Here is a 21,421-nt window from a genome sequence, read left to right on the forward strand (position 1 = left end):
CAGCTACAGAATGCACATTCTTTTCATCAGCACATGAAACATTATCCAAGATAGACCATATGTTAGGCTACAAAACAAGTCTCAACAAATTTTTAAAAATTGAAATTATATCCGGTATCTTATCTTACCACAATGGAATAAAATTAGACATTCATAACGAGAGGAACATTCAAAACTATGCAGACATATGGAAATTAAACAACATGCCCTTGAGTTGCAATGAGTGAAGAAATTAAGAATGAAATTTAAAAATTCCTTGAAACAAATATAACTAGAAACACAACATACCAAAACATAAGGGACACAGCAAAAGCAGTTATTAAGAAGTATGTTTTTAGCAATAAATGCCTGGATCAGAAAAACTAGAAAACTTTCAAATAAAAATTCTACCTCAAGAAAGTAGAATAGTAAGGACAAACCAAACCCCAAATTAGTAAAAGGAAATAAATAATGAAGACCAAACAGAAATAAACAAATTGAGGCAAAAATTACAAGAGGTTAACAACAAAAAGCAGGTTTAAAAATATCAACAAACCATTAGCTAAACTAGTTAAGAAAAAGAGGAGACCCAAATAAGTAAAATTAGAAACAAAAAAGAGACCTCATAACAGATATGACAGAAATAAAAAGAATTATTAGAGACTGTTATGAACAACTCTACAATAAATTTGAACCTAGAGGAAGTGGACAAACTCCTTGACCCATACGACCTACCAAGACTAAACCAAGAAGAAATAGAAAACCTGAACAGACCAGAAACAAGTAACAAGATTGAATCAGTAATAAAAAGGCTTTCAACAAAGTCCAGGACCTGATGGCTTCACCACTTAATTCTCACTTGTGAAAAGAAGAGTCATTTGCTACAGCAAACTTCATTGTTGTCCTATTTTAAGAAATTGCCTCAGCCACTCCAACCATTGGCAACCACCACTCTGATCAGTCAGCAGCCATGAACATGGAGGCAACGCCCTCCACCAGCAAAAAGTCTATGACTTGCTAAAGGCTCAGGTGATCATTAGCATTTTTTAACCAATAAAGTAATTTTTAATTAAGGTATGTACATAAGTTTTTTTAACATAATGCCATTGCAAATTTAACAGGCTACAGTGTAGGGTAAACATAACTTTTATATGCACAGGGGAACCAAAACATTTGTGTGAGTTGCTTAATGCAGTTTTTGCTTTATTGCAGTGGTCTGGAATGAAACCCACAATGTCTTTGAGATATGTCTATACACATTTATGTATTATATATCTGTGTACATATTCTTTTATATATCTTTATATGCATATATATAGAAAGAGACAGAGAGAGAAAAGAAGATAAAAATATGCAAAATTCAGTGTTAGGAGTATCCATGAGGAAAGAGTTTCTGGTTAATGATTGTAATTTTCTTTCTTAAATTTTAGGTCTTCCAGTGAGCTAAGTCATGTTTACTATATCCTTTAGATTCATGGGATTCTTGTTATTCAAATATATTTTTCATCACTATTTTGTGTAGCAAATATCTAATGATATATTTTTGCTTTTTTTTTTCTGGTGGCTAAAGTATGTTAGAACAACTTTCCAAGTTTGAAGTTGAAGATGCTGAAAATGTTGCTTCGTATGAGTAAGTCAGTTTGAAGTTTGAAAGGAGGGAGCCATTGATGGATCTCTTATCTTTAGTTAAACAGGGCTTACACTGAGACAAGAAGGACAAAGGGAAACTATGGAAAGATATCAAAATATATGGGTGGGAGGGTACACCTTATTTACTCCAGTTGAATTCTTAGACAAGTATTATTTTGAAAAAAAATTCCATCCATTCAGAAATAAATGTTCTTCTAGTTTGAAAATGTAAAAAGTATTCTTAGAAGAAATTAATTCCATTAAAAGTTTTTTCTTAAAAAAACAGGAATGCGGAATGCTACTTAACTCATCAATAATGAACATTTCTCATTTTTACTGGATATTGTGTGATTCCCAATTTTGTAGATTTTGCCTATGAGCAAATAGTATTGATAGCAAAAGCAAACATGTTTTGCTGACTAAAGACCTCTTTATGCTCATTGGGATTTTATTCTTATTTGTTTCTAATCTCACTAGAGTACTTCCTGTTGCACTGACCTGAAGGCATTTTATCATGTACTCACTGTAATGAAACAATACATTCTTAAACTGGCTTGTGTCTGAACTGCAGACATATTCGGGAGATTTTTCTTCTGCTTCTTTCTTGCTCAGTTGTATAACCATTCTCCAGCTTGTGTCAATGCTGGAGAGGAAGTACTGCCATAGAGGAAGTTAACTCACCGTGGTTGTAAGCTGTTGGTGTCTAAACAAAGATTGGAAGCAAAGAGGGCAAATACAAATAGTTCTTCAAATTACCCTGAATTTGCCACTGAATTAAACTGTGTGTCTGCAAATTAGCTATACGTTTTCTGTAATGGAGCTGCCCAGGGCTGAAGCAAAATTAGACAGATTAAGCAAGGCAAGCATTTCCTTCTTTCCCCACTCCAAACAAAATAAAGCAGGTTTTCGTTTTATTTTATTTTTAAGTTACAAAGTCTCATTACATAGGTATCGGAGGAATTTGCAGTAGTCCCTGTGAGAAATGCTGGTGTTTCATACCAGGGGGATGATATTGGATTTATAGTAAAAGCTGGAATCAGTACTTGGCTTTGACATCATATATTCATTCACCTGATACTCAGCAAGTCACTAACCCTCTTTAACTTTCAGATTATTCAAATGTAAACTGGTTATAATGCTATCTATGTACTGGATATTGTATTGTAAAAAATTAGTAATAAAACTAAAATAACATGCAAAAGTACTTTGAAAACTCTGTAGCTCCGTAAATAGGTTTTATTCTAAAAACTGAAAATAACATAAGAGTTCATTAAAGGAAAATCAGAAAATACAATCAACAAATCTACCCACGTATAGTCATTCTTAAACTTTGATGCATGCACTTCTAAGTTCTTTAAGCATATACTTGTTTTGTTTACAGATATGATACCATACTTATTATTCTTTTGTAAATAACTTTATTACTTAATAACATCATGACTATATTTTTTGTTAATATATATTCATGTGCACTTACAACATTATTTGTAACTGTTGTGTAATACTTCATGATGTAAATGTGCCATAATTTATTTAATAGTCAGATATTGCTGAACAATTAAGTTTTTTACAAGTTTTTAACTGTTACAAAAAATGAATATATTTGAGGCTAAATCTCTGTATATTGTTGGTTATTTGCTTGTTATAAATTCTCAGAAGTGGAAATTCTGTGTCAAAGGGAATGATTGTGACACTATTGGTATTGATATGTGCTTTAACATCAAGATGCAAAGTGTACATTTCTCCCCTCCCACACTTTACACTAGCCATCATTGGTTTCTTTGATATTAGTAAATATATTTGTTCTAATGCACATTCTTTGACACACCTTCATTTACCCTTTTCTGTCTTTGTACTAAAAAGTTAAATCTGTTGATCCTTTTTCTATTTTATGTAATATAAGTAATTTCTCTCAGGTTGTCTTGCTTTTCACTATATAAAACTATTTAATCTTCATGTAATCAAATGTATCTGTACTTTTCTTTGTGATTTTGCCTTTAATGTTATTCTCAGAAAGTCCTTCTTACCCCAAGATTTTAAATATATTCACCAAAATTTCTGTTTTGAATTTATTTTCTTCATTTAAATAAAATATCTGCCCTGAATTTACTTTGTCTTAAGGTATAAAGTGTAGAAATTTACTTTTCTCCTAAGTGACTCATAGTTTTCTCAGCATGAGCATGTCATCCCCCTGTATTGTCCTTACCCTGTTTTAGTGATCTAGAGTGAGCAGGAAGACCAGAGTCACTACAGTGTTTTTCGTGCGTTGTATCATGGCCACCTCCCTACACCCAGAGTCTGTACCAGAGAAAAATGTGTCCAGTGGGAGAGATAGCACCTGCCTTCAATACAAATCCCATTTCATTAAACATGGTCTTGTTAGTGTCATGTAGCTTCCACCTTCTATTGATAAAAAATAAGTCATGTTCATAGTTAATATTTGTGCTTTTAATTCAACTTTGATATTAATGTTGGAACTTTTAGTGTTTTAAGGTTTAGTATCTCATATCTTTTTTTCTCTCTCTTTTTTTTTTGAGCCAGAGTCTCATTCTGTCACCAGGCTGGAGTGCAGTGGCGCCATCTCAGCTCACTGCAACCTCCACCTCCCAGGTTCAAGCGATTCTCCTGCCTCAGCCTCCTGAGTAGCTGGGACTACAGGCACGCACCACCACGCCCAGCTAATTTTTGTATTTTTAGTAGAGACGGAGTTTCACCATGTTGCTCAAGGATGGTCTCTATCTCTTCACCTCGTGATCTGCCTGCCTCGGCCACCCAAAGTGCTGGGATTACAGGCGTGAGCCACCGTGCCTGGCCCCTATCTCTTTATTTTTAAATTGCCATTTAAATTTAGGTTTTGTCTCTCGTGTATAGCATGTAATGCCTTTAATTTCAAAATTATCTGAGAGTATTTCTCAATATGCAATATGAGAGTAATATGTTTGTATTTGTGATTTCTGGTATGTTTGGTTTTATTTATCATCTTTTTCTTTATTAAAAACATTTTGATATTTTCTTTTTAAATTTGTCTATATTTTGCTATTACTTGATTTGTTTTTATCCCTTGCATTTTTTATTGATATGCAAGTCAGAAGCCCATTTCTAGTCTATCAATGTTTATATTTAAATGTTTAGAAAACATAATTATACCATTTTTCTCCATCAATATCGAGAATAAAACTGGACTTGTACCTGTGAAAGATAAGAAATGCGACCTGCCTTTACTTCTATCTTCTTCCACACCTTGAATCCTAGTGTAAGAATGCCTAAAAATTCAAATCAATACTATTATTCATGATTTTATATTATTTATCTTTATTTTTAGAATCATTTATTTACATTTTCACCTGCTACATTTTTATCCTACATTAACAATTATTATTTAGACCTAACTAATTCTGAGTTTTTATTATTTACCATCTTTTCTCTGTAAGTCATCTTCCTTATTTCTGTGTTCTTCATTTTGATTCATTGCTCAGCTGACTCAAGCACTTTGAGTAACTGTTTTCAGGAAAGGTACATGGAGAATATGCTTTGAGTTGCTGCATGTTGGAGTGTCTGTCTGTTGCTCCGGAGTGTGAACAGTACTTTTCCTGAAAATGGATTTATTGAGTCATAGTTACGTCCCTGCAAACTCTGCACATAACTGCTTGAAGCTGCATTTACATAGTACACTTTTTTTTAACCAAAAAAGTCTCAATTGTATTTACTTGGTATAGTTTCAGAGGACACTGAAACAGATTAAGGGGCTAAAGCCACCCAAGCCACTCCTTCATGCCTTCGTAAACTGTCAGGCTTGGTTCTGTATGGTGACATTGTCAAGTGAGTTCAGATTTATGACATTTCCTTGATACCCAGAGATCCAGTAGACTGTGGGATCGGAGGTTCTTGTAGTAAGAGAATGGCAACTTGAGGAGAGAATTCACCTCTTTTGGCCAATTGATCCTCCATCTACATCAGCCTTAACTCTCCAAGCCTGGGTGGAGGTGGTGGGTCCAGGTGCAGGAGGGGAAGGTTAGAAGGATTGGGGATTTCCCTTATCTCAGGTTAACCTAACATCATTCATCAAAGGCCAATTTTGTTTTTTTAGCTTTTATTTTAGGTTTGGATGTACATGTGAGGTTTGTTACATAGGTAAACATGTGTCAGGAGGTTTTCTTTTTACATATTATTTCATCATCCAGGTATTAAGCTTAGTACCCAAATAGTTATCTTTTCTGCTCCTCTTTCTCCTCCTACCCTCCCCACTTAAGTAGACCCCAGTGTCTATTTCCTTCTTTGTGTTCATAAGTCCTTATGATTTAGCTACCACTGAGAGGTGAGAACATTCAGTATTTGGTTTTCTGTTTCTGCACTAGTTTGCTAAGGATAATAGCCTCCAGCTCCATCCATGTTCCCACAAAAGACATTATCTCATTCTTTTTTTATGGCTGCATGGTATTCCATGGTATATATGTACCACATTTTCTTTATCCAATCTGTCATTGATGGGTACCTAGGTTGATTGCATGTCTTTGCTATTGTAAATAGTGCTGCAGTGAACATTCATATGCATGTATCTTTATAGTAGAATGATTTATATTCTTCTGGGTATCTACTCAGTAATGGGATTGCTCAGTCAAATAGTTCTGCTTTTAGCTCTTCAAAGTATTGCCATACTGCTTTTTACAGTGGTTGAACTAATTTACACTCCCACCAACAATGTATAAGTGTTCCCTTTTCTCTGCAACCTTGCCAGCATCTGTTATTTTTTCGCTTTTTAGTAATAGCCATTCTATTACTAAATAGCATGTGAAATGGTATCTCATTGTAGTTTTGATTTGCATTTCTCTAATCTGTGATATTGAGCTTTTCTTCATATGCTTGTTGGCCACATGTATGTCTTCTTTTGAGAAATGTCTGTTCATGTCAACGGCCAATTTTGTCAGTGCCCCAGTTCTGCTCAGTATCTGCCCTCTTTGTTCTCTAGTCTTAGGCACAGGCTGTGACCATTGTCTCAGGATTCATGGCTCTTGGGATGGAATTTGAGTCCTGTGTTGGAGGCTTCAGTATGACAGAAACTTCCTGAAGACTTCTCCTACTGAAGCCTCCTGTGTTGGAGGCTTCTCCTCCTGAAGAGCCTCCAACACAGGAGACTTCAGTAGGACAAAAAAATTGTTCCTCATCAGCTACCTTGTCTCCAGCCATAAGGTAAAATGAGGCATTATTGGAGGCTCCATCAAACAGGTTCTCCTTCCTTTGACTAATGGAAGGAGCCTGGTCTTTCGGGTGTTTCTCCTTTGAAGTATATCTTACTAAAATGCCTTACCTCTGAAGTTCATTTGCAACCTCATATGCAACTCTTGCTAATGTGTATCTGTTCACTAGGTGTCTAGTCTGAGGAGATGACAAGAGCATCATTTACTCCCTGTGCTCATTCCTGAAACACCTTATTTTATGGCGGTGGAAACTGAGATCTGGCCAAAGTTTGATGACTTGCCCAGGCTGGCATTAAAATACAGTTCTCTTCTACCACCCTTTTCTGTCTTCATGCTATACTCCTTGAGTTGATGACCACAAGTTTAAGTTTAGTATTGCCATAAAGTTGGGGTTGGGGCTTTGTATGCAATGGAAATGTTACTAAACATCCAAAGTTTACTGTCTTATTTGCATATATTCTGGATAGCAAAGTAAAAAGGTAAAGTACTCATGGAGCAGGAAGAATAAAATTTTAGCGATTAGTAAAAAGTATTTTGTTATACAACTTCTGAATAATTTTATTTTAAAATTATATTTATAAAGGCCTTTGTTTTTTGGTTAAATTTACAATATAGGTTAGAAGAAATCTGATTAATTTTATTTTTACTTCTTTTTGCAGCAGCAAGATTAAGAAAATTGTGCGTTCAATTGTATCATCCTTTGCATTTGGGTATGTGAGACATAGAAAACACCATGTATTAAATATATCTGAGACTTGGCTGGGCGCAGTGGCTCACACCTGTAATCCCAGCACTCTGGGAGGCCGAGGAGGGCGGATCACCTGAAGTCAGGAATTCAAGAACAGCCTGGCTAACATGGTGAAACCACATCTCTACTAAAAATACAAAAATTAGCCAAGCATAATGGTGGGTGCCTGTAATCCCAGCTACTCAGGAGGCTGAGGCAGAAGAATCGCTTGAACCTAGGAGGCATAGGTTGCAGTGAGCTGAAATTGCACCATTGCACTGCAGCCTGGGTGACAGAGCAAGACTCCATGTAAAAAAAAAAAAGAAAAAAAAATATATGAGTCTCATATATATGAGACTTAATACTTCAATGAGGAACACTGAAATCAAATAACAAAAAACCATTTTTTGTTATATATATATGTCTCATATATATGTTATATAACATGTTATATATGTTTTGTTTTGTTACATATATAACATGTTATATATATAATATATAATATATGATATATAGTTATGTATAATTAATATATAATTATAAATAATTATATATAATTATAAATATATATAATATATAATATATATAACATGTTACATATATTTTGTTATATATGTCTCATATATGTTATATACATATATAAGTCTCATATATATGTTTGTTATATATATATGAGTCTTAATACTTCAATGAGAAACACTGAAATCAAATAACAAAAAAGCATTTCCACTGTCCATCAGTTGCTAAGTAGCCATGTGCCCCAACTAATGTAATCTAATTTATCATGGAATTTTGGTTTAAACTGGACATTCAGACTTGCAAATAAATGGCTTTTGCCTAAGATTAATAGTAACATATTAATATTGTTTTTCTTCCATCTGCAAAGTAGAAAACAATATAATATTGTTTTTCTTCCATCTGCAAAAGTAACGTTAATGAAAATCAAATGTTAAAATTCTATAATTATAAGTAAAGTGTTTTATTAAGTACCTTATACATCTAGAATTACTCTTTAATTCCGGAAACAATTTACTTAGACTCTTCTCTACATAAGAGTAAGATTTCATACTATGATATAGATTTATGCAATATAATTGTTTCCTTTTGAATTAATAATATTTGAATTTCAGCTGCAAGTTTTTAAAAAAGTACTTTGAAGACTAATTCATCTTCATGGATTAGGCAAATAGTCTAATCAGTTTATGGAGAAAGTATTTAGAATATGTAACAGCAAGTGGCAGGAGGTACTTTAGAGTTCAAGACTCATATGCCCATCACTATGCTAGAAGTACCCATAAATATGGAATCATGTACTTGTTGAAAATGTCACTGATGGGCTGGGCGCAGTGGCTCACGCCTGTAATCCCAGCACTTTGGGAGGCCAAGGCGGGTGGATCACGAGGTCGGGAGATCGAGACCATCCTGGCTAACACGGTGAAACCCCGTCTCTACTAAAAATACAAAAAATTAGCCAGGCGTGGTGGCGGGTGCCTGTAGTCCCTGCTACTCTGGAGGCTGAGGCAGGAGAATGGCGTGAACCCAGGAGGCGGAGCTTGCAGTGAGCAGAGATCGCGCCACTGCACTCCGGCCTGGGGGACAGAGCAAGACTCCGCCTCAAAAAAAAAAAAAAAAAAAAGTCACTGATGAAAAATCTTGGTCTTTTAAGAGCTTATGTTACTCATGCTTTCATTTGGTTTTTATTAATAAATTCTTTAGAATTATCCAGATTAATGAGGGTTTATTTTTTATGAGAAATTGGTATAAACTTCTTAGGAAATTCTCAAATTTTAAGAAGAGTTTGCAAACAGACACAGGTGATTTTAATTCAGTTTTACTTTTCTCTCTTGAGGTGTTGGTCTGATGTGTCTACTCTAAAAGGGCATGATAATATCTTGTGAAGTGGTTTGGTGAGAATTTTGTTTATTAAGAACTGCTTCTCGCAAGGGGTCAGGGAGTTCCCCTTCCAGGGGTGACAGACGGCACCTGGAAAATCGGGCCACTCCCACCCGAATACTGTGCTTTTCCGACGGGCTTAGGAACCGGTGCCCCAGGAGAGTATAGCCCGCACCTGGCTCAGAGGGTCCTACGCCCACGGAGTCTCGCTGATTGCTAGCACAGCAGTCTGAGATCAAACAGCAAGTCGGCAGCAAGGCTGGGGGAGGGGCGCCCGCCATTGCCCAGGCTCGCTTACGTAAACAAAGCAGCCTGGAAGCTTGAACTGGGTGGAGCCCACCACAGCTCAAGGAGGCCTGCCTGCCTCTGTAGGCTCCACCTCTGGGGGCAGGGCACAGACAAACAAAAAGACAGCAGTAACCTCTGCAGACTTAAATTGTCCCTGTCTGACAGCTGTGAGGAGAGCAGTGGTTCTCCCAGCACGCAGCTGGAGATCTGAGAACCGGCTGACTGCCTCCTCAAGTGGGTCCCTGACCCCTGACCCCCGAGCAGCCTAACTGGGAGGCACCCCCCAGCAGGGGCAGACTGACACCTCACAGGGCCGGCCAGGTACTCCAACAGACCTGCAGCTGAGGGTTCTGTCTGTTAGAAGGAAAACTAACAGAAAGGACATCCACACCAAAAACGCATCTGTACATCACCATCATCAAAGACCAAAAGTAGATAAAACCACAAAGATGGGGAAAAAACAGAGCAGAAAAACTGGAAACTCTAAAAACCAGAGTACCTCTCCTCCTCCAAAGGAACGCAGTTCCTCACCAGCAACGGAACAAAGCTGGACGGAGAATGACTTTGACGAGCTGAGAGAAGAAGGCTTCAGACGATCAAATTACTCCGAGCTACGGGAGGATATTCAAACCAAAGGCAAAGAAGTTGAAAACTTTGAAAAAAATTTAGAAGAATGTATAACTAGAATAACCAATACAGAGAAGTGCTTAAAGGAGCTGATGGAGCTGAAAACCAAGGCTCGAGAACTACGTGAAGAATGCAGAAGCCTCAGGAGCCGATGCGATCAAATGGAAGAAAGGGTATCAGCCCTGGAAGATGAAATGAATGAAATGAAGCGAGAAGGGAAGTTTAGAGAAAAAAGAATAAAAAGAAACGAGCAAAGCCTCCAAGAAATGTGGGACTATGTGAAAAGACCAAATCTACGTCTGATTGGTGTACCTGAAAGTGACGGGGAGAATGGAAACAAGTTGGAAAACACTCTGCAGGATATTATCCAGGAGAACTTCCCCAATCTAGCAAGGCAGGCCAACATTCAGATTCAGGAAATACAGAGAACGCCACAAAGATACTCCTCGAGAAGAGCAACTCCAAGACACATAATTGTCAGATTCACCAAAGTTGAAATGAAGGAAAAAATGTTAAGGGCAGCCAGAGAGAAAGGTCGGGTTACCATCAAAGGGAAGCCCATCAGACTAACAGCAGATCTCTCGGCAGAAACCCTACAAGCCAGAAGAGAGTGGGGGCCAATATTCAACATTCTTAAAGAAAAGAATTTTCAACCCAGAATTTCATATCCTGCCAAACTAAGCTTCATAAGTGAAGGAGAAATAAAATACTTTACAGACAAGCAAATGCTGAGAGATTTTGTCACCACCAGGCCTGCCCTAAAAGAGCTCCTGAAGGAAGCGCTAAACATGGAAAGGCACAACCGGTACCAGCCACTGCAAAATCATACCGAAATGTAAAGACCATCGAGACTAGGAAGAGACTGCATCAACTAACGAGAAAAATATCCAGCTAACATCATAATGGCAGGATCAGATTCACACATAACAATATTAACTTTAAATGTAAATGGACTAAATGCTCCAATTAAAAGACACAGACTGGCAAATTGGATAAAGACTCAAGACCCATCAGTGTGCTGTATTCAGGAAACCCATCTCACGTGCAGAGACACACATAGGCTCAAAATAAAAGGATGGAGGAAGATCTACCAAGCAAATGGAAAACAAAAAAAGGCAGGGGTTGCAATCCTAGTCTCTGATAAAACAGACTTTAAACCAACAAAGATCAAAAGAGACAAAGAAGGCCATTACATAATGGTAAAGGGATTAATTCAACAAGAAGAGCTAACTATCCTAAATATATATGCACCCAATACAGGAGCACCCAGATTCATAAAGCAAGTCCTGAGTGACCTACAAAGAGACTTAGACTCCCACACATTAATAATGGGAGACTTTACCACACCACTGTCAACATTAGACAGATCAACGAGACAGAAAGTCAACAAGGATACCCAGGAATTGAACTCAGCTCTGCACCAAGCGGACCTAATAGACATCTACAGAACTCTCCACCCCAAATCAACAGAATATACATTTTTTTCAGCACCACACCACACCTATTCCAAAATTGACCATATACTTGGAAGTAAAGCTCTCCTCAATAAATGTAAAAGAACAGAAATTGTAACAAACTGTCTCTCAGATCACAGTGCAATCAAGCTAGAACTGAGGATTAAGAATCTCACTCAAAACCGCTCAACTACATGGAAACTGAACAACCTGCTCCTGAATGACTACTGGGTACATCACGAAATGAAGGCAGAAATAAAGATGTTCTTTGAAACCAACGAGAACCAAGACACAACATACCAGAATCTCTGGGACGCATTCAAAGCAGTGTGTAGAGGGAAATTTATAGCACTAAATGCCCACAAGAGAAAGCAGGAAAGATCCAAAATTGACACCCTAACATCACAATTAAAAGAACTAGAAAAGGAAGAGCAAACACATTCAAAAGCTAGCAGAAGGCAAGAAATAACTAAAATCAGAGCAGAACTGAAGGAAATAGAGACACAAAAAACCCTTCAAAAAATCAATGAATCCAGGAGCTGGTTTTTTGAAAGGATCAACAAAATTGATAGACCGCTAGCAAGATTAATAAAGAAAAAAAGAGAGAAGAATCAAATAGATGCAATAAAAAATGATAAAGGGGATATCACCACCGATCCCACAGAAATACAAACTACCATCAGAGAATATTACAAACACCTCTATGCAAATAAACTAGAAAATCTAGAGGAAATGGATAAATTCCTCAACACATACACCCTCCCAAGACTAAACCAGGAAGAAGTTGAATCTCTGAATAGACCAATAACAGGAGCTGAAATTGTGGCAATAATCAATAGCTTACCAACCAAAAAAAGTCCAGGACCAGATGGGTTCACAGCCGAATTCTACCAGAGGTACAAGGAGGAGCTGGTACCATTCCTTCTGAAACTATTCCAATCAATAGAAAAAGAGGGAATCCTCCCTAACTCATTTTATGAGGCCAGCATCATCCTGATACCAAAGCCTGGCAGAGACACAACAAAAAAAGAGAATTTTAGACCAATATCCTTGATGAACATTGATGCAAAAATCCTCAATAAGATACTGGCAAACAGAATCCAGCAGCACATCAAAAAGCTTATCCACCATGATCAAGTGGGCTTCATCCCTGGGATGCAAGGCTGGTTCAATATACGCAAATCAATAAATGTAATCCAGCATATAAACAGAACCAAAGACAAAAACCACATGATTATCTCAATAGATGCAGAAAAGGCCTTTGACAAAATTCAACAACCCTTCATGCTAAAAACTCTCAATAAATTAGGAATTGATGGGACGTATCTCAAAATAATAAGAGCTATTTATGACAAACCCACAGCCAATATCGTACTGAATGGGCAAAAACTGGAAGCATTCCCTTTGACAACTGGCACAAGACAGGGATGCCCTCTCTCGCCACTTCTATTCAACATAGTGTTGGAAGTTCTGGCCAGGGCAATTAGGCAGGAGAAGGAAATCAAGGGTATTCAATTAGGAAAAGAGGAAGTCAAATTGTCCTTGTTTGCAGATGACATGATAGTATATCTAGAAAACCCCATTGTCTCAGCCCAAAATCTCCTTAAGCTGATAAGCAACTTCAGCAAAGTCTCAGGATACAAAATCAATGTGCAAAAATCACAAGCATTCTTATACATCAATAACAGACAAACAGAGAGCCAAATCATGAGTGAACTCCCATTCACAATTGCTTCAAAGAGAATAAAATACCTAGGAATCCAACTTACAAGGGATGTGAAAGACCTCTTCAAGGAGAACTACAAACCACTGCTCAAGGAAATAAAAGAGGATACAAACAAATGGAAGAACATTCCATGCTCATGGGTAGGAAGAATCAATATCATGAAAATGGCCATCCTTCCCAAGGTAATTTACAGATTCAATGCCATCCCCATCAAGCTACCAATGACTTTCTTCACAGAATTGGAAAAAACTACTTTAAAGTTCATATGGAACCAAAAAAGAGCCCGCATCGCCAAGTCAATCCTAAGCCAAAAGAACAAAGCTGGAGGCATCACACTACCTGACTTCAAACTATACTACAAGGCTACAGTAACCAAAACAGCATGGTACTGGTACCAAAACAGAGATATAGATCAATGGAACAGAACAGAGCCGTCAGAAATAATGCCACATATCTACAAGTATCTGATATTTGACAAACCTGACAAAAACAAGAAATGGGGAAAGGATTCCCTATTTAATAAATGGTGCTGGGAATACTGGCTAGCCATATGTAGAAAGCTGAAACTGGATCCCTTCCTTACACCTTATACAAAAATCAATTCAAGATGGATTAAAGACTTAAATGTTAGACCTAAAACCATAAAAACCCTAGAAGAAAACCTAGGCATTACCATTCAGGACATAGGCATGGGCAAGGACTTCATGTCTAAAACACCAAAAGCAATGGCAACAAAAGCCAAAATTGACAAATGGGATCTAATTAAACTAAAGTGCTTCTGCACAGCAAAGGAAACTACCATCAGAGTGAACAGGCAACCTACAAAATGGGAGAACATTTTCGCAACCTACTCATCTGACAAAGGGCTAATATCCAGAATCTACAATGAACTCCAACAAATTTACAAGAAAAAAACAAACAACCCCATCAAAAAGTGGGCGAAGGACATGAACAGACACTTCTCAAAAGAAGACATTTATGCAGCCAAAAAACACATGAAAAAATGCTCACCATCACTGGCCATCAGAGAAATGCAAATCAAAACCACAATGAGATACCATCTCACACCAGTTAGAATGGCAATCATTAAAAAGTCAGGAAACAACAGGTGCTGGAGAGGATGTGGAGAAATAGGAACACTTTTACACTGTTGGTGGGACTGTAAACTAGTTCAACCCTTGTGGAAGTCAGTGTGGCGATTCCTCAGGGATCTAGAACTAGAAATTCCATTCGACCCAGCCATCCCATTACTGGGTATATACCCAAAGGACTATAAATCATGCTGCTATAAAGACACATGCACACGTATGTTTATTGCGGCATTATTCACAATAGCAAAGACTTGGAACCAACCCAAATGTCCAACAATGATAGACTGGATTAAGAAAATGTGGCACATATACACCATGGAATACTATGCAGCCATAAAAAATGATGAGTTCACGTCCTTTGTAGGGACATGGATGAAATTGGAAATCATCATTCTCAGTAAACTATCGCAAGAACAAAAAACCAAACACCGCATATTCTCACTCATAGGTGGGAATTGAACAATGAGAACACATGGACACAGGAAGGGGAACATCACACTTCGGGGACTGTTGTGGGGTGGGGGGAGGGGGGAGGGATAGCATTGGGAGATATACCTAATGCTAGATGACAAGTTGGTGGGTGCAGCGCACCAGCATGGCACATGTATACATATGTAACTTACCTGCACATTGCGCACATGTACCATAAAACCTAAAGTATAATAATGATGATAATAATAATAATAATAATAAAAGAAAAAAAAAAAAAAAAGAACTGCTTCTATGGGGTGAAAACAGTGATTTTTCTGAGATTCTAAGGCATTACAGTTTTTCCTGCCACTGGGCAGCTTGATACTAAATAATAACATTTTGGTACCTGATCAGTGGCCTAAATATAGTATAGCTATAGGGACAAACGCCCCTTTATCTTTGCATTTATTTATTTATTTATTTTAGAATATTTGGAGTTTTCCTGGTCTTACCGGATGTCACTCTCCTCCTTGCCGACCTAATTTTCACTGATAGCAAACTTTATATTCCTTTGGAGTATCGTTCTATTTCTCTAGCTATTGCCTTATTTTTTCTCATGGATGTTCTTCTTCGAGTATTTGTAGAAAGGTAAGTTTGATTATTTTTATAATGCATTAAGCCATTTTGTACTTTTATAAGAAGCACTTTGGGAGGCTGAGGTGGGAGGATCCCAAGGTCAAGAGTTCGAGACAATCCTGGCCAACATGGTGAAACCCCGTCTCTACTAAAAATACAAAAATTAACTGGGCGTGGTGGTGGTTGCCTGGAATCCCAGCTGCTTGGGAGGCTGAGTCAGGAGAATCGTTTGAACCTGGGAGGCAGAAGTTGCAATGAGCCGAGATCACGCCATTGCACTCTAGCCTGGGTGACAGGGCAAGACTCCATCTCAAAAAAAAAAAAAAAAAAGAAGCATTTTAAAATAATTAACAGGAGCATTCACCACAAACTGACTTAAGGGCCTTTGGGCCTTATGAGAACATTGGTGGTAGTCTGGCGGTACCCCCCTTGGCCTGTGTTTGAGGTGGCCATGGATTGATGCTCCTCTGCCTTTGGACAGGGGTGGAAAGAGTGGGAGGGACTGCATCTTGTGGTTTGAGTGACAGCTCAGCCATAGCACAATAAAACACTAGGTAGACTTTTAAAGTTTTTGATCTAGGCCCTGATTCCCAGACAGCACCTTTGGATCCACCTGGAGGCTAGGAGAACTTGCCATCCCGAAGAGAAGTTCTACAGGATGGCAAGTTTTTACCATGTGATGACTGTAGAGCCCCAGGGCCTTCAGCAAACTTCTGCAATAGCTAAGGAGTGATTACAGCAGGTCTTGGGCAAGACCCAGTGCTGTGCTGGCCTCAGGTCTCACCCAATGCAGTCACAGTAGTGGTGGCCACAGGGGTGCTTGTGTCACTCAACCCCAAGCTTTAGGTGCCTCAGAACAGAGAGAGAGAGACTCTGTTTGTTTGGGAGAAAGTAAGGGAAGAAAACAAGAGTCTCTTTTTGGTAATGCAGAGAATTATCCTGGCTCTTGTCCAAGACGATTAAGGCAGTACCACTATGAGTCTGCAAGAACCACAGAGTTTAGGAGGCTTGGGGTGCCCCCTAAAGCAGATACAGTTTAGATCACAATATCCAAGTTCTTCAAATATCTGGAAAGCCTTCCCGAGAAAGATGGGTACAAACAAGCCCTGACAGTGAAAACTACAATAAATACAGTGAAAACTACAATAAATACCTAACTCTTCAATGCCCAGACACCAAAGAACATCTGCTAGCATCAACACTCTTCAGGAAAACATGACCTCACCAAATGAACTAAATAAGACACCAGGGGCCAATCCTGTAGAAACAGAGATATGTGACCTTTTAGACAAAGAACTCAAAATAGCTGTGTTGAGGAAACTCAAAGAAATTCAAGATAACACAGAGAAGGAATTCATAATTCTATTAGATAAGTTTAACAAAGAGATTGAAATAATTTAAAAGAATCAAGCAGAAATTCTGGAGCCAAAAAATGTAATTGGCACGCCAAAGAATGCATTAGAGTCTTTTAATAGCAGAATTCATAAACCAAGAGAAAGAATTAATGAGCTTAAAGACAGGCTATTTCAAAATACATAGAGGAAACAAAGGAAAGAATAAAAAACGATGCATGCCTACAGGATCTAGAAAATAGCCTCAAAAGGACAAATCTAAGTGGTATTGGCCTTAAAGAGGAGGTGGGGAGTGTAGAAAGTTTATTCAAAGGGATAGTAACAGAACGTCCCAAACCTACAGAAAGATATCAATATCCAAGTACAAGAAAGTTACAAAACATCAAGCAGATGTAACTCAAGACTACCTCAAGGAATTTAATAATCACAGTCCCAAAGATCAAGGATAAAGAAAGGATCTTAAAAGCAGCAAGAGAAAAGAAACCAATAATATACAATGGAGCTACAATATATCTGGCAGCAGACTCTTTAGTAGAAATGTTTCAGGCCAGGAGAGAGTGGCATGACATATTGAAAGTGCTGAAGGAAAAAAACATTTACCCTAGAACAGTGTATCCAGTGAAAATATCCTTCAAAGTGAAGGGGAAATAAAGACTTTTCCACACAAAAGCTGAGCGATTTTGTCAACACCAGACCTGTCCTAGAAGAAATGCTAAAGGGAGTATTTCAATCAGAAAGATAAGGACATTAATGAGCAATAAGTAACAACCTGAAGGTATAAAACTCACTGGTAATAGTAGGTATACAGAAAAATGCAGAATGTTAGAACACTGTAACTATGATGTATAAACTACTCTTATTCTAAGTAGAGAGACTAAACTATGAGCCAATCAAAAATATTAACTACAACTTTTCAAGACATAGTGGTATAATAAGATAGAAATAACAAAAAGTTAAAAAATAGGGAGACAAAGTTAAGTTGTAGAGTTTTTATTAGTTTTCTTTTTACTTGTTTATGAAAACAGTGTTATTATAAGATTAAAATAATGGATTATAAGATAGTATTTACAAGCCTCATGGTAACCTCAAACCAAAAAACATAACAATGGATACACAAAAAATAAAAAACAAGAAACTAAATCATATCACCAGAGAAAATTACCTTCACTAATGGAAGACAGGAAGGAAAGAAGGAAGAGAAGACCCCAAAACAACCAGAAAACAAATAACAAAATGACAGGAGTAAGTCCTTACTTATCAATAATAACATTGAGTGTCAGCAGACTAAACTTTTCAATCAAAAGACAGAGTGGATGAATGGATGAAAGAACAAGACCCATCCAGGCATGGTGGTTCACGCCTGTAATCCCAGCACTTTGGGAGGCCAAGGCAGGCAGATCACAAGGTCAAGAGCTAGAGACCATCCTGGCAAACATGGTGAAACCCTGTCTCTACTAAAAATACAAAAATTACCTGGGTGTGGTGGTGGGCACCTGTAGTCCCAGCTACTCAGGAGGCTGAGGCAGGAGAATCGCTTGAACCCGGGAGGCAGAAGTTGCAGTGAGCCGAGATGGTGCCACTGCACTCCAGCCTGGTGACAGAGCAAGACTCCATCTCAAAAATAAACAAATAAATAAATAAACTAAAAAGACCCATTGATCTGCTGCCTACAGGAAACACTCTTCTCCCATAAAGACACACGTAGGCTGGAAGTGGTGGCTCACTCCTATAATCCCAGCACTTTGGGAGGCAGAGGCGGGTGGTTTACTGGAGGTCAGGAGTTCAAGACCAGCCTGGCCAATATGGTGAAACCCCGTCTCTACTAAAAATACAAAAATTAGCTGGGTGTGGTGCCGGGTGCCTGTAATTTCAGCTACTCATGAGGCGGAGGCAGGAGAATCACTTGAACCTGGGAGGCAGAGGTTGCAGTGAGCTGAGATCACGCCACTGCACTCCAGCCTGGGTGACAGAGTGAGACTCAGTCTCAAAAAAAAAAAAAAAAAACCCAAAACCAAAAACATGCTAATCTATCTGATAAATATTGATGCAAAAATCCTCAACAAGATACTAGAAACTGAATTCAACAATATATGGGAAAGATCATTCATCATGACAAGTGGGATGTCTCTCTGGGATGCAAGGATGGTTCAACATTTGCAAATCAACCAATGCGATATATTATATCCACACAATAAAGAATAAAAACCATAAGATCATTTCAGTTGATGCTGAAAAAGCATTTGATAAAATTCAACATCCCTTCATGGTAAGCACCCTAAAAAAACTGAGTATAGATGTAACACACCTCAACATAATAAAAACCATATATGACAGACCCACAGTCAGTACCATAATGAATGGGGAAAAACTGAAAAGCTTTCCTCTGCCATCTAGAACACAATGAGGATGTCCACTTTTACCACTGTTATTCAACATAGTACCCGAAGTCCTAGCTAGCGCCATTATAGAAGAGAAAGAAAGGGAATAAAAAAAGAAATCCAAATTGGGATGGAAGAAGTAAAATTATCCTTGTGTTTGCAGATGATACATTTTATTTGGAAAATACTAAAGACTCCACAGAAAAAACTATTAGAATTGATAAATTCGATAAAGTTGCAGGACACAAAATCAATATACAAAAATCAGTAGCGTTTCTACATATCAACAGTGAACCATTTGGAAAGGACATTTAAAAAGTGGTCCTATATACAGTAGCCACAAATAAAATTAAATACCTAGAAATTAACCTAACCAAACAAGTGTAAGATCTTTATAATGAAAATGGTAAAACACTGATGAAAGAAATGGAAGAGGACACCAAAAAATGGAAAGAGATTCCACGTTCATGGATTGGAAGAATCAATATTGTTAAAATGTCCATACTATCCAAAGCAATTTACAGATTCAATGCACTTCCTGTCAAAATATGAATGACATTCTTCACAGAAATAGAAGAAACAATCTTAAAATTTATATGGAGCCACAAAAGACCCAGAATAGCCAAAGCTATTCTAAGCAAAAAGAACAAAGCTGGAGGAATCACATTACCTGACTTCAAATTATACTACAGAACTATATAACCAAAACACCATGGCACTGGCATAAAAACAGACACATGGACCACTGGAACAGAATAGAGAACCCAGAAACAAATCCACACACACTTACAGTGAACTCATTTTTAATAAATGTGCCAAGAACATACATTGAACAAAAGACATCTCTTCAACAAATGGTTCTGGGAAAACTGGATATACACATACAGAAGAATGCACCTAGACCCCTACCTCTCACCATATACAAAAATCAAATCAACATGGATTAAAGACTTAAATCTAAGACCTCAATGAAACTACTATACTACAAGAGAACATTGGGAGGAATCTCCAGGACATTGGTCTGAGCAAAAATTACTTGGGCTATACCCGATAAGCACAGGCAACCAAAGCAAAAATGGGCAAATGGGATCACATCAAGTTAAAAAGCTGCTTCATATCAGAGGAAACAATTAACAAAGTGAAGAGACAGCCCACAGAATGGGAGAAAATATTTGCAAACTACCCATCTGAAAAGGGATTAATAACAAGAATATGTAAGGAGCTCAAACAACTCTCTAGGAAAAAATCTAATAATCTAATTTTTTAAATGAGCATAAGATTTGAATAGGCATTTCTCAAAAGAAAACATACAGGTGGTAAACAGGCATATCAAGAGATGCTTAACATCATTGATCATTAGAGAAATTCTCAGTGTAGAAAACTACAATGAGATATCATCTCACCCCAGCTAAAATGGTTTATATCCAAAAGTCAGGCAATAACAAATCCTGACAAAGATGTGAAGATAAGAGAACCCTCATACACTGTTGATGGAAATGTAAATTAGTAGAACCAATTGGAGAACAGTTTGGAGGTTACTCAAAAAACTAAAACTAGAACTATCATATGATCCAGCAATCCCACTGCTGGGTAGATACCCACAAGAAAGGAAATCAGTATATAGAAGAGATATCTGCATTCCCTGTTTGTTGCAGCAATGTTCGTAATGGCTAAGATTTGGAAGCAATCTAAGTGTCCATCAACAGATGAATGGATAAAGAAAATATAGTACATATACACAAGAGAGTATTATTTAGCCATAATAAACAATAAGATCCTGGCCAAGCGCAGTGGCTCACGCCTGTAATCCCAGCACTTTGGGAGGCTGAGGTGGGCAGATCACCTGAAGTCGGGAGTTTGAGACCAGCCTGACCAACATGGAGAAACCCCATCTCTACTAAAAATACAAAAATTAGCTGGGTGTGGTGCCGGGCGCCTGTAAACTCAGCTACTCTTGAGGCTGAGGCAGGAGAATCACTTGAACCCGGGAGGTGGAGGTTGCAGTGATCTGAGATCACGCCATTGCACTCCAGCC

At 37.8% G+C, this 21,421-nt stretch overlaps 1 protein-coding gene across 1 annotated transcript in view; it reads left to right on the forward strand.

Moving 5' to 3' along the window:
• The window catches only part of LOC129011217 (phosphatidylinositol 3,4,5-trisphosphate 3-phosphatase TPTE2-like), a 716,449-nt gene that overhangs the window by 626,014 nt on the left and 69,014 nt on the right, over positions 1-21,421 (forward strand). Inside the window, exons 7-9 of the mRNA XM_063650643.1 lie at positions 1,550-1,609; positions 7,463-7,513; positions 15,507-15,668. Of these exons, the coding sequence (XP_063506713.1) occupies positions 1,550-1,609; positions 7,463-7,513; positions 15,507-15,668 (273 nt within the window). The remainder of the gene's footprint in view (positions 1-1,549; positions 1,610-7,462; positions 7,514-15,506; positions 15,669-21,421) is intronic.

The sequence above is a fragment of the Pongo pygmaeus genome, chromosome 14 (assembly GCF_028885625.2).
Source record: "Pongo pygmaeus isolate AG05252 chromosome 14, NHGRI_mPonPyg2-v2.0_pri, whole genome shotgun sequence".
Taxonomy (NCBI): Eukaryota; Metazoa; Chordata; class Mammalia; order Primates; family Hominidae; genus Pongo; species Pongo pygmaeus.